Source organism: Loxodonta africana, chromosome 6 (assembly GCF_030014295.1).
Source record: "Loxodonta africana isolate mLoxAfr1 chromosome 6, mLoxAfr1.hap2, whole genome shotgun sequence".
Taxonomy (NCBI): Eukaryota; Metazoa; Chordata; class Mammalia; order Proboscidea; family Elephantidae; genus Loxodonta; species Loxodonta africana.
Window position 1 is genome coordinate 40,746,937 of NC_087347.1, and position 14,782 is coordinate 40,761,718.

General features: G+C 36.3%; 1 protein-coding gene across 4 annotated transcripts in view; it reads right to left on the reverse strand.

The window, feature by feature from the left end:
- Window positions 1–14,782, reverse strand: part of PARD3B (par-3 family cell polarity regulator beta) — a 1,162,629-nt gene that overhangs the window by 371,397 nt on the left and 776,450 nt on the right. For all 4 annotated transcript variants that reach the window (XM_003406115.3, XM_003406117.3, XM_003406114.3 and 1 more), the window contains one exon: window positions 7,392–7,436. In XM_003406115.3, coding sequence (XP_003406163.2) covers window positions 7,392–7,436 — 45 coding nt within the window. The remainder of the gene's footprint in view (window positions 1–7,391; window positions 7,437–14,782) is intronic.

Sequence of the window (14,782 nt, forward strand, 5' to 3'; positions counted from 1 at the left end):
ATCCTCTTCTGTTTTCAAAATTATTTTCACTGTTCAAAATGATTTGAAAAATGTAAAAACTATAAGTTTTCTGAATCAATGCACATGTTAGCACAATAGATTTTGTCTCTAAAGAAACTGTCAAATTCTGAATAATGAGAGAGACAGGCTAATAAACAGTTTTGTTACTGAGAATTTTGAAATGTAAATATCAACATATAAGGGATAAAGAAGAAATGTGTACCAAAACATGTCATCTCAACAAATGTCTACTGGTGCTCATAAGAAAATAATTTGTTCTGTGCATTTATATTTAAAGGAAAAAAAAAATAATACCATGATAAAAGTGAAAATGATAATGGATAGCAACTACAACATTACACAAAAATAAAAATACAAATTTTGTATATAGAAGCGTATTCAATGCTGAGGTCAACAAACCCTATCCTACCCGAAGATGCACAATCAAGAAATTCATGTTCACTGTTGGTTTTATTACACAGCGTAAGTGTAGCAATAGCTGACTGATACACTGAGAATCATACTGTATCCTTCTCATTCCACTAAGTCCAACTAAAACAAACAAAAAACAAAACAATAACAACAACAACAAAACATCTTCAGGGCTTTATTTTCTAAGTATTCCTTACTTTTATTTCCATTCTAAGTGCTGATCACTTAAGCTTAAGCCTACATCATCTCTTATCTGGAGTATTGCAATGGTCTTGTAACTATTCTGTCTTTTTTTTTTTTTTTGGTCCACTCAAGTCCTCACAGGCACCGGCGTGATATTACTAGGACATAAAACTATCCATGCTCTTCTTTTAATCTGTTTAGATTTGCTGAGTGTTGGGAAATTCCCTATGATCTGATCCCTATCTACTTGCTCAATTGAGAATTTTGTCACTCTCCCTTTGTTCTCCTGCCGCAATGAATTGCTTATAGTTTCTTGAATACACCGTGGTGTTTCATGTTTTCGTAACTTTCCATATTCCTGAAATGTGTTAGCTCATTGATTTTTTTTTTTTTAAATTTCTATTAGCTTTCAGATGCTATGGAAGCACTTCCTTTCTAAAAGTTGACAGCCATCTCAGATCCCAAACAGAATCAAACAATACTTCCTGTGTGATATTTCTGCACTGCACTCTTCCGCATAAAGTTACTAAATATTAGTGTGTGTGTGTGTGTGTGAGTGTATACATATATATACACACACCCAACTGCGTACCCAATAAAGACTTTTGCCCAGATTACCAGCTCTATTACCTTAACTGGAAACCCTGGTGGTGTAGTGGTTAAGACCTACGGCTGCTAACCAAAAGGTTAGCAATTTGAATCCACTAGGCATTCCTTGGAAACTCTATAGGGCAGTTCTACTCTGTACTACAGGGTTGCTATAAACTGGAATTGACTGGACGGCAATGGGTTTGGGTTCTTACTACCTTAACCAATTGATGAGGAGAGTTAAAGTATATGAGCCAATAACTCCAAGATTTCAGTTCTTCATCAAGGATAAAAATAAAAAGTCATGAAAAATAGAAATCTAATTAGAAGGCTCAAATATGAGACACCACCACGGTTGGTGTTCCAAAATTTACAAGCATATTTAATTTATATAATTGTATAAAAGTATATGACATTAAGACTCATATAAATATCATGTATATATAGTATTCATGTGTTTTTGTCCCCAACCACATAATAAAGAGTTTTCAAAGGCAGAGATCATGTCAAAATAGTCTTTGTATCTCCAGCACTTACCACAATATTTGTTGCTGAGTAAGCATTTAATAAACATGAGTGGAACTGAAATAATTAATTTTGAAACTTGATTTTTTAAAAAAAATATTGTCTATTAACTCATGAAATTCAGAGATATACAGGTTGACACTATATTAGAATATGAAGAATCTTACTTCATTTGTAAAAAGACTGATATATTTCTTTCTAATTCGTTTTGATTCGTTGAATTGTAGATACCACCGTATTTAGTAATGTTCTGCAACACAGGAAATACCAGGGCTGTTTCATAATCAAGTTTGTATAGGAAGAACCCTAGACATATTGCTCATTTTTTATAACTTCCCAAATCACATAGAAATGTAAACCAAAGCTGGAGCGTGAGGAAAACCAACACATTTCTTATGCCTAGAGCTAATGTAACGTAACAAATGACAAAACCTTAGAAAGCACCCAATAAAGACTTTTGCCCAAATAGATTATCATGCAGTATTACCTTAACCCGTTGATGAGGAAACTTAAAGTATACTAGCCACTAACTCCAAGATTTTAGTTCCTCATCAAGGATAAGAATAAAAAGTCATAAAAAAGAGCAATCTAATTAGAAAACTCATATATGAGACACTAGCATGGTTTGTGTTCCAAAATTTACATGCATATTTAATTTAGATACTGTATAAAGGTATGTAATATTAGGACTCAACAAAATTTATGAAATGCCATTTAATAGCTCATCGGTCTTATATTAAAGTGACTGTGCAATCACTTTATGTTTTAAAGACCTCTATTCTTTTGCAAAGCTCCAGAAATTCTTGGGCTGAATTTGAATACCCTAGATTTGTAGTTCGCACATTTGGAGCAGAATTTAGAGCAGAATGTAAGGTCTGCCACTTTAGCAACTTGCATATTAAAATATCTGCCTTTGCTACAAGGATAATTATGATTTATACACACCACATGCATATCACACGCATACCTTCTCAAGTCTCTCAACTTGGCCCACATAATCATATATACACACACACATATATACATACACATACATATATACGCACACACACGCACATATGTATGCAGAGAAACAAAGGCAAGAATTATCAGACTAATTATCCCTCTTATACTACTCATTATAGTAGTCAGCTAGAGGAATTATACTTATTCTGTTCCTTGATCAGCTGGCTGAGATTACAAAAGGTAGATAAGAATTTATTGAATTTCCTGATGTGTGTGTTATGACTTCCATATAGGACTAGAGGTAAGGACTGTGTCTTAGCCAATATTTCTCTCAGTTTCTGGGACTATGAGGCAGTAGGCACACATTGGTGGAGCATGACTTGGTCAAAAGTGTAGGCTGTGCCACAAACTATATAGATTCATATCCTAACTGCACTAATTACCAGCAGAGAGACCAAATACTTAAATGCTCTGAACTTCATCAGTAAAATGTGTAGGATGCCAACTATATTTGGTAGCTGCAAGGTATCTAGTATAGAGAAATCACCGTAGATGGTAATGAGTACTTGCTCATTAATTGATAAACTTGTCACAGAAAAGGTCTAGACTTACTGTCAACCATTACTTTTACAGACTTGCGTGTTTTACAGCTATATAGACAGGTGTTTGAGAATATAAGAAATTAAAATAGAAATAGGAAAGCTTTTTAGTCCATTTTGCTAATTAATATGTCAGAGCTCATAAAGAGGAACTCATCGGCTTTCTTTAGTACTGCATCATCTTAAAGAGCTGGGTCAGCAAAGATCTCTGCAGACAGTCAATACATATTAAAACAGTTCCAAGCAGTAAATCAAAACAACAACAAAAAAAGGAAGACACAGTGAAAAAAAAAAAAGTAAAATTTATAAGTCCTTTCTATCTGAATGCAGAGTAGCATTGAACTACTGGTTTAAGTGTCAGTTCATAGCATAGGAAAAATATTCCTTCTCAGACATACTTTATGGCTCTGAGTATAGTCAAAATTAAAGCATAATTTTTTTTTTTTTTTAAAAAGCAATGCCAAATTTGATGTCAATTTCTCTGGATTCTAGTTCTTTCAGAATATTTAAGTCATTTTAAACAACAGCTTTATTGTTTAAAATATAAGTTTTTGCTGTTTTATTTCCTGCAATGCTAGTATTTGAGTTTTTTCAGAATTCGATTAGTGGGATAGTCAGGGAATGAGGTCAAAAACATGTTCAGGTTTTTTAAAACTCTCTGAAACTTGGGATTTTTCTTAAAGGAACCAAACAAAATGCATTTGATTTCTAACTTCTCTAGATGGATTTCATCAGTCCATAGATATAGACACCATTCATACAAGGAGGAGGACCCTGAAAAATTATGAACAGGAAAATCAGCCTGCCCTCTTCCCTGGCAAGGGAATGAGATATAACGAACTGTCAGGGGAAGCCCCTGAAACAGGTCGTTAGAGGAATCTCAAGAATACTAGATTGATTCCTGAAAGAGGGAGGAAAAGTCTACCTTTTGGGCCAAAAAATGTTAGAAAGATTTATCTTACCTGGGCCTTTGATTTGACCCAAGCTCCAAGGAATCAACCGTTTTAAAATTAAGCCAAGGAAAGAGTGCCAAGAATACTGTCACAACTTTGGAAGGTACCCAAGCCAGACCAACACATGTAGGTTGGCACAGAATGGTTCTCTACACACTAAATAGCTGACTCGGAAGAAAGTCTAACTCAAACGAATTTATTAAAATGTTTAATATCACCCTGAATAAAAGGATGGATGATATATTTAGGTCAGCACCCACAATTTAATTTGTTTAACTTTGTGTTGGGCTGGGAGAGAATGAAAGCTGCCCACATTTCTATAATTAAAAAGAAACACAGGTAGAAACTCTTTCTTCTTAGCAAAAGAGATGGCACATCTTTACGTAAATAATCTGGGGTGAAGGTTTGGACAAAGCGAAAGGATAGCGCAACAGCTGAGTGGCCCCTTTTAACACTGGTGCGGCAAGTATGATCATAGAACATTACAAGCTAGAATTCAAACCAGTAACTTGCTTAGTGGCCGTAGACTGCCTGTGGCAGGTTTGTACGATAGCTATAGATTGAACAAATTTAAAAATGATTTTGTAACTGGAAGATGCCACCAGCATCTAAAGAACCCTTGACCCTCTGCTGCCACTACCACCACCACCAAAGCCCAATGAGAAATCTCTCTACATAAGTCCAGCACTTAGAAGGGAGTTACATTTTGTGTGAGGGATGAGTTCCTGAGAACCGTTAGAACACAGACTAATTTTCCAAAAGAAATAAATGTAAAAAAATGGGGGGGAGGGGGATATTATTGGAGTGTATAAATTCATAACCACTGTCGCATATTTGTCTTTAATGTTGTTTTTTATCTTGTCAGAATTGTCTGTAATGTTTTACAGGATGCTCTCATCTGAATTAACTATAACGTGTATAATTTGAGGTGATGGAATCTTATTGCTTGCCAGTTTTACTCCAGTTATCAAGTTCCTAGTTGTTTTTCAGCATCTGCTTTGTGGCTGCAACAACAATTGTAGGGATGGCAGAACTGGGCAGTGTATCATTCTGTTGAACATAGGGTCACTATGACTTGGAAGCAACTTGATGGCACCTAACACAGACATGCACTGTCTCACAAATGAGCAGTAAAAAACTCAATCGTACTTTGATAAGACCAAAAAACCAAAACTGTTGCCGTCCAGTCAGTTTGAACTCACAGCAACCCTATAAGACAGAGTAGAGCTGCCCCATAGGGTTTTCAAGGAGTGCTTGGTGGATCTGAACTGCCGACCTTTTGGTTAGCAGCCACAGCTTTCAGCTACTACACCACCAGGGTGTCCAGTACTTTGATAGAATATGAAAATATTTAAAAGTATAAGGGAGAGAATGTTGAAATAACAGCAAACTAGTATCCAAAATATTCTTTAAAACATCTAATGTCTTCAAAAGGGGTGGTTCACATGATACAAAGACCAGTGGTACTATTTCTATCTACCAGCTAAAGTGGAGCCTCAATGTGGGATTTATAATTAACCTGCCTGCCAGCTCTAAAATCATGCAATTTTTGATATATTATTTTTAAATTGGAAGATTATTTTCAGTTTTGTGCTTAGAGTAATTCTTTACTAATATTTTTATATCACACTATAAAAACAGATCATTCAAGTTAACCTAAAATATTATAGCAATATACTAAAATGATAATGCTTTCATTTAAAAAGAGTAAAAATAACTTCTAGCTATTGGCTAACAAATAATTTGCTTAGAAGTTGACTAAGACAAGACTAAGATTTGCTTTCCAGGAAAAGGCCAGAACATTTTATTATTTGCTCATTTTCTAAAACCAAATTGATACATATTTTTAAAAACCACTTGAACTTTTTGCCTTGAAGCCTGCCCCAGTACATAAAAGGTCATTCATCTTCAGATATTAACATGAGTAACAGAACTACAAACAGTACCACACGTTTAAGATGGAAACAATACAGGCTATCCTTAGGTTTCCTTGGACATGAGAACTTCCTTCAGGCTCCTAAAAGTATTTGTAGTAGTAGAGAGTTTAATGGAAGAGGATGACGAGAACAAGCAGCATGTGGCAATTTATCACTCCCACAGATATCTTTTATTTCCCAGTGATCTAACCTCTTGGGCACTTTATTAGGAGGAACAGGAAAAAAAAAAAAAAATCTAAGAGTTGTGAACCAACCCTTTCCTGCTGTTATCACTAGAGAATCTGGAGAAAGAAGAAAAGAAAAAATATAATCTTGCCCTGGAACATGATGGAGGTAATGAGGCATCAAGGCCACTTACTGCTGAAAACATAATTGGCACATAAACACAGGAGATGCTTGGTGATGGGAAAGACTTCTTTGTCTCAGAAACAGAAGGACGCCAACAAATCACAACCCTTCTGTTGTTTGGAATGGCAATTCTAAGAGTGAAATGGATATCTCCCCACTACCCCACCCCGCCAAGCCCCAAGCAAAATTATGAACTCCTAGAGGAAAGGGATACTGCAGTATTTAGTAGCTTAATAGTTTTAAGCGTTTTCAACTGTTAGAAAATGATGAAGAAGGAAGGGCAAAGGTATAGAAGGCAGGCCACTTGGTAATGAAGGAAAAGCCTGGATCTTCAGATTGAAGATACCGTAAATGTGTCAGAGAAAGACCCAATAAACCTGTAGTGATCCTTGCCGAGTCTCTAAAGAACCTATGGGAGCTCATTCACGAATCTAAAGAAATAGAAACTAGTCAGTTCTGCATAACCTCCCGTGATGACAGGCAAAACACTATTCTTTTTTGAGGAGAAAGAAATGAACATATCTTTCTTATTCTGGAAATTTTGACTCTGCTTGCTTTAATGTGTATATCATCTTGTGTTTTCTTTACACTTTTTCTTGTCCTAAGTGTTCAGCTGGCATACAGGTTTAACAATTTTGGTTTTTAAATTATTTTTTTGGAAACCTTTATTCTTTCCTCTCAACACTTTGAGTCAGCGTACATTATGCCACTATACACAGAGCCAAGCAATAATTCATCTTTGTGGAAGTCAGAGAAATCTCATGTATTAATTAGCAAGCCTTTCAGTGACTAGCAGACGGAAAGAGGTTCCAACTGCTACTCAGACACAGCCAGTGATTTCCAGGAAGGGCATATAAAGTAAGTTACAAGGTATTTCTTACCCGATTTGTGTCCAGCCAATGAATGGACGTTGCTTTCATCTGGCACTGAGGAGAAGAAATAAGAGAGACAAGGATCAAACCTGCTTGTAAATCAGCCATTTTTTTTGAACAATAAATTAATATAGATTCATAATAAGTTAAATCCTTTACTGGCAAAGATTTGAGAAATTTTCTCCCAGCCTACTTTAGGTAACTCATTTTTTTTATTGGATATTTTAAAGACAGCTAGGAAGAAATACATGTTTATTAGGGCATCTATAAATAAAATTTCATTCGCTTTTCATTTTCAATAATTTCTTTTAACTGGGTTGTTGTTTCCATGTCCCCAAAAGGAGTAACTAAGTGCATAGGTCTAAAGATGTATAATATATAATAAAACTCTGAGCATAACAGCAAAAAATATATTCAATACTCAGTAATTGGGCTTCTGTATCTGGTAAAATGGAGAAACAGGGAACAGATTTACACTTCCCCTCAAAGCAATTAAAACATTGACAAAATATGTGAAACAGTGGCATTGAAGACATTAGACATCAGGCAATGAAGGACAGTGACTCCCAAGAGATGGGAAGCAAGGTGAACACTACGATTCCCCCAGCTTACTCCCTGGAGAGTTTCCAGATTGTGGTGAACACAGGCAGATTCTGGCAATATCCTTAGCTTATAGGACATGGATCTAGGAGTTCAGGGAAGCCAAAGTCCACAGGGTTTGCAGAGCAGAGTACTGAAGAGGTGAGAGCTATATAGAAAGAATTCTGAGATTTGGAGAGAATCCCCTCATGTATCAGTTGAGTATGAGGAAACTACCCAAGGCCAAGAAAAGAACTACTCACAAGTGGAAAGGAACAGCACCTCATGTTCACCCGGGACCTATTCATAACAACCAGAGTGGAAAACTTCATAACTAGGGGAATGGGTTAGAGTACAAAGTAAGGTCTTGTCTCAGTAGCTGGGAACAATTAATCCTAGATTAACGTAGTTCTGATGAAATGGGTAAATTTTTGAAAGACACGGGATGAAGAAAGCTTATGCAAAGAAATAGTCTGAATACCCTACACCTATGTTTAAAAAATAATAATAATAATTTGTAGTTAAAAACTTTCCCACAAGGAAAATTTCAGGCCAAGATGGCTTCACTGGTGAATTCTACCAAACATTTAAGGAGGAAATAATACCAATTCTATAAAAACTCTTCCCCAAAAATTCAGAGGATAGAATATTTTCCAACTCATTCTATGAGGCTATTATTACCCTGATACCAATATGAGGCAAAGGCATTATAAAAAAAACTTTTGACCAATATTCCTCGTGAATGTAGATGCAAAGTTTTTAATCCTTAAGCATCACTGCATGGATTCTTATTTCAATATTCGACGACAGCTGTTTGTTGCTCACCATGTGCCATTTTTTATGTTCATCAATAACACTCTGGTTCTCAAGGGAAGTGGAAGCCAGGTGAGGCCTCCTCCATTTCCCCAACAGTAGATTGGCCTCGGAGCAGTGCGTCTTTCCTTGCGCTACTTGCAACATTCAGTCATTTTTAATTGACCCAGTTACTGTAAATAGATCTTCCCATTCCCACCTACCCCTCCTTTCCTAAGCTATTTCTTTATTTTCTAAGTAAAAGCACTTTCCTGTTATGAAGTAGTTAAAAATCTTGTTAGACTTTTCTTTGTATTTCCAGCTGGGAGGTAAGTTATTACTTACTAGGATATGGGTCAAATTCTGTCTTTCCCAGGTCTCAAAAAACTTACAGTGAAATCTGTAGTACATACAGAAACATTGGGAAAATGAAGATGATGATAGCAGTTAATAGTTATTGAGCACTTGTAATATTCAGGATCTGTCCTATGCCCTTCAGACGGATTAATTCATTTAATCCTCACAGCGAACTGGGCTGATAGAGTCTTATTTTATTCTTACTTTATGGAGAAAGAAACTAGGCACGGCTTGTAAGTGGAGGAGCCAGATCTTAAACCATGCCACTGTATTTGTGATAGGAGTTATGGAAGAGTTGCTATCTGAGAAATTTTAAGGATAATCAGTAGTATGAGGTAATTATAAGAAAACACCTGACAAACTATGCTAGAGAACTATTATCTTTTTCACTTGAATATATGCTATTAATAAAAATCTTTCTGTGGTGAGCAATCTTAAGTGTTAGCTGTAATTTTGTTTAGCATGTTCAGAAATCTAGAATTCTAATGGGTTCAAACTAAATTATTCATCCCCATTTTACAGATGGGGAGCCATCTGTCTGAGTTAAAATCCTGGCTCAGGCACTTACTAGTTATGTACAAGTTACTTTAACTCTCTGTGCCTCCATCTCCTGATACATAAAATTAGGATAATATTGCTTACTTCATAGATTTGTGGTGAAGATTACATGTGTAAATATATGCGAAGTACTTAGATGCTGATACAGTATTTAATAATATTAGCTATTATTATCATAATTATTAATGAAAAGTTAGGTAGAAAGGCAAAGTAACAAGCTGGTTAGTAACGAGACAGATGTAGGTTGAATCCTACCGCTGCCAGGCAATTTATTAAGCTTTTTTTTTTAGCCTGTTTCCCCAAGTTGAAAACTCAGATAAAAACAATAGACATGGAGCTGTAGGAACTAAGTTTTTAAAATATAGAAAAACACTTAGCACAGGGCCATAATTCTCAATTTGAAAAACAAACAAAAACTTCTGATAAATGAAGGCTGTGAGAGTGATGAAGGTAGTGAATTTGATGATGGTGGTGGTGGTCTTTATGATTTAACTTGCCTGGGATTCTAACGGAGTAGAGAAAGCATACCACGCTTCAGGTAGGGCACTAGGCACTTCCCCGAATGTTATCTCATGGACTCATACCACGGAGCACTCACGGCCAGCGCTGCCACCCAGTTTACCTGGCTCCTAGTTCATGTTGTAGTGGAAAAATGGCTCACTTCTGAAGGAAATACAGCACTTAGGCTATATGGTCTTAATATGAGCTACTGTGAAAGAGGAATTTGTCCAAAGGCAGGGTTTTTTGCTGCTGTTGTTTTGTCTGGTTTATTTATTTACAAAAAAAAAAAAAAAAAAAAAAACCTGTTGCCGTCGGGTCGATTCTGACTCGTAGCGACCCGATAGGACAGAGTAGAACTGCCCCACAGAGTTTCCAAGGAGCGCCTGGTGGATTTGAACTGCCGACCTTTAGGTTAGCAGCCGTAGCACTTAACCACTACGCCATCAGGGTTTCCTTATTTATTTAAGAGACTTACATTATCCCAGAAAACTATGCCAATTTAAACAGTGCGAATTTCCCACATTCATTTTACGTGGTATGTCCTTAACTTTTTGGCTGAATGCTGCCTATGATTTCTAGTAGAAATGCTTGTTATTTTAATTGACAATGTGAAATTCTGTAGAATGCTAACAGAAACTATTTAAAAAAACTGCTGAAAATCCAAATGAGTGATAGGCACAAAAATTAGGGGTCTTTTTCCAGAATATTCAGTAACACAGATGCCTATCTTTAGGGCAGAAGATAAATGAATAAACATAATAGAAAAGAGGGGGAACTGTAATGACTTAACTAATAGAATACTTTTATTTCAAAGGTTAAATTGGGAACAATCATCTTTTATATACATGCTTAGTGCTGAGAAGCAATTTAAATAGCAGCAGCAAATGAGAAAATGAGGTAAAATTATACACACCACGAAGTTTTTTTTTTTTAAATGACAAGTGTTATAATTAATACTCAACATCCTTTATAACTCACTTTACCTTAGAGCTACTGTAAAGTTATCTCTTGGGGCTAGAGCTTAAGTCTGGTTGTTTCACTGCATAATATTTAGATAGCATAGCCATAGGAATGGGAGCACTATGAATAAGGCAGGTGTGTCATTTGAAACAAAGGGCTCATTTACAAGAGATTAAAAAATGAGCTGGGCCTGGCGTAGGAAAGGTCTTCTGTTCCAAGGCAGTAACGTAACTAAAAGCATCAGGTAAAGGAGTGTTGATGGAGCAAGAACCAGGTTGTTGTTCTGGTTCTGCTGAGAATTTTTTTTCTTTTTTTTAAGTTTCTAGTTCCTATTATGGAAACCCTGGTGACCTACTGGTTAAGAGCTACAGCTGCTAACCAAAAGGCTGGCAGTTCGAATCTACCAGGAGCTCCTTGGAAACTCTATGGGGCAGTTCGACTCTCTCCTATAGGGTTGCTATGAGTTGGAATTGACTTGATGGCAACGGGTTTGGGTTTGTTTCTTTTAGTTCTTATTATGTTCTCATTCTTATCTTTCAGCTTTACTCAAGCCCTGATCATACTTGCTCTTGATTATCCTAACTGAAGAAGTATCAATGAAATGTTTTGTATCCTTCCAAAGATAGAAATCACAGATATTTTTACTGCGACTGTTTTAATACTTAGAGGGCACCATGGACTTGCTCCTCTTGAGAGTTCTCTGGACTTAGATTAAGAAGAATTGCCATTGAGTTGATTCCAACTCATGGAGACCCCATGTGTTTCAGAGTAGAACTGTACTCCATAGGGTTTTCCTGTGGCTGTGATCTTTTGGAAGTAAATCGCCAAGCCTCTCCTCTGAGGTATCTCTGAGTAGATTCAAACTGCCAGCCTTTTGGTTAGTAGCCAGGTGCTTAATGGTTTGTGTCATCCAAAACCAAACCAAAAAAAAAAAAAAAAAACCTCAAACCCATTGTCATAGAGTCGATCCCAAGTCATTGCGACCCTATAGACAGTATAGAACTACCCCATAGGGTTTCCAAGGAGCTGCTGGTGTATTTGAACTGCTAACCTTTTGGTTAAGAACCAAGCTCTTAACCACTGCAGCACGATGGGGACTCCTATTTAGATAACAAAATTTCTATACTAACCTCATGCTTCCTGACATTCAACACAAGATGATGGACACTATTTGACTTAATTATAGTAAGATGCTTAATAAGAGGATATTCTTTAGCTTGGATGTTTGTTATTTTCTGGATGTTTGTTATTTTCTGATCCAGGCAGACTTGAAGAAACACAGCAGCCTGATGGCCTGTATTCTAGTTATCCTGGTTGTAGGCCTTTGAAGCTAATTACAGCTGCTCAGCACTGAAGGTACCTTTTAAAAATAAGCGTAGGCAAACACAGGGTGTGTTGGTGTCTTTTGACTTCTTTTCAACCAGCTTCACTGTTAGAATTGAGAGGAACCACAAATAAAGAAAAAACGGGGAAAAATCTATATAAAAGATGGCATTCCGAGAACTTGTTAGTGGCAAACATTAAAGTGCATATAATACTTACATGAATTGGCTTCCCAGTAGGACACGTGTATATTAATATAGTGATCACTTAAAGTGTTTTATTCTTTTGTCAAGCTTTCTTAAACACTTCCAATGCCTTCTCACTAGGGGAAAAACAATCCCCTTGCTTACCGATAGCATTTGATACGCATTCTGTAAGTGACTACTACAGACTGCATCCGCTTAATAAAAATTTGCAGAACAGTGGCAGATTTGGTGAGTTAATGGGCCCCATATGCTCTTCTTATGTTGACAGAAGATGGTATATTGCTAACATGCACAAATCTCTTCAGATAAAAATTGCCATCAGCTACAGTTATTCTTTTTGAGAATGCCAACAGTATGTCACAAATGGGAAATATGCAAATGTTTCAGATTCCCACTACTTCATATGGAGATACTTTCATGCAAAGCAGCACTGTAAAATGTGATGCAATGCATGTCTTTTACAGACAACTCTAGTTCATTTAATTTTTGATTTCTGTGTCTTAGACATAATAAAGACTGCTATTTTTAAGGTGATATTTGACACACTAAAACTATAGGATTTAATAAGGCCAGAAACACTTCTCTTAGGATAGTTTTCTAGGAAACTAAATATCAAGTAATTCCTTAATGATTAATAAACTTGTTTCCAAGAGTTGTTCCTTCAGAACTTAAAAAAAAAAAAAAATTTGATGTAGTTGCCAATATTAAGAATCAATTTTTCTCTCCTTTAGCAGATCAATTTCTGTACCACTGATTGATGTCCAGAATTTCTAAGGACTGCAAAACTGTTTCATGTTGTAAATTAAGTTCTCCCCTTAGCCTCCAGGAACTATTACTGCGTCAATTTACAGTGTTCTCTTATATCAATGACTATTTGGCATACTGTTTCTCCTCAGGGAGACTTTTTGAGTTTTCAGCATCATTAATTTGCATTTGTTGAAAAATTTTTCCGTCTCTGAAAAGAAAACAAACAAAAAACAGGACTTTTGCTGGAAAAGGAGTGAGGGAATTAGTACAAGATAATGTACAAAAGTTCACCTCGCCACCCCTTTTAGCAAGCGTCCCCAAAAGCGCCAGGCTCCTCCATGGATAGGTTCCTGCTCTGACAATAAGCTAATCAGAACCCAGAAGCTGAAATTTCCTCCTAATATCACAGTCCATCTCCCAGCCAGGGTGACAGAGGCTGAAAATGAAGGGCCCATTCTCATCATCACTATCTGACTATATTCATATACTCACAGCTTTTCAAAGATCTCTTAAAAATTCCCTTTATTCTTCTGTGAACCTTAGGAGATCTCAAATCTGAAATTAGGAAAATCTAATAATTTTCATATGATCTTATAGTATTGTCTTTAGTTCATATTGGGAAAACTAACTCATTTCTTTAAGTTTATGAATTCATTTGTTTTTAATCCATTCAATGAACACTGTCTTTCTCAAAAGGATCAGATTCTCAACCCTGGGATCTAACGAGGAGACACAAGCCATAACATGTTTGATACCATGTTTTGTGATGTTTAGTAAAATAAAGGTAAGAAGAGGCTGCTTTGGAACAGAGTAGGTTATATGGACCTAATGGTTCACAAAAACAATGAGGTTTTAGGTAACTGAGCACTTGAACCAATTTCCCTAGGAGGAGCAAAGACAACTTTTAGCATCTGGGACACCTTTTAAGTCATAGCAAGGAAGGAGCCTGAAAAGGGTATAAGTACTCAAGCTTTGATGTTAAACAGACCTGAATTCTGATGTTAATTATATGTGTGAGAATGAGTTGATCTTTTTCAAGCTTATTAAACTTTTTGGAATATGTACATAATGCCCTCTATCTCATACAATGAGGCAACTTATAAGATGTAAAAACTCATCATGGAAGTGGTAGAAGTTGTCGTTTGCTGCTGTCCAGTCAGCCCCTGACTTACGGCAACCCCATGCACAAGTAGGTGCTCAAAAATGGATGACGATTATTTTTCACATCTCACCATTTTGGCCAGATCCTCTGGACTCTGACACACTAGGAGTATGTTTTTGAACAGGCCATACAACTTAATGCATCTGTATGATATACAAATAGCACATATGATTATTTCTGGACTATAATGATAGCTCATCCATCCAGTCTCTTGT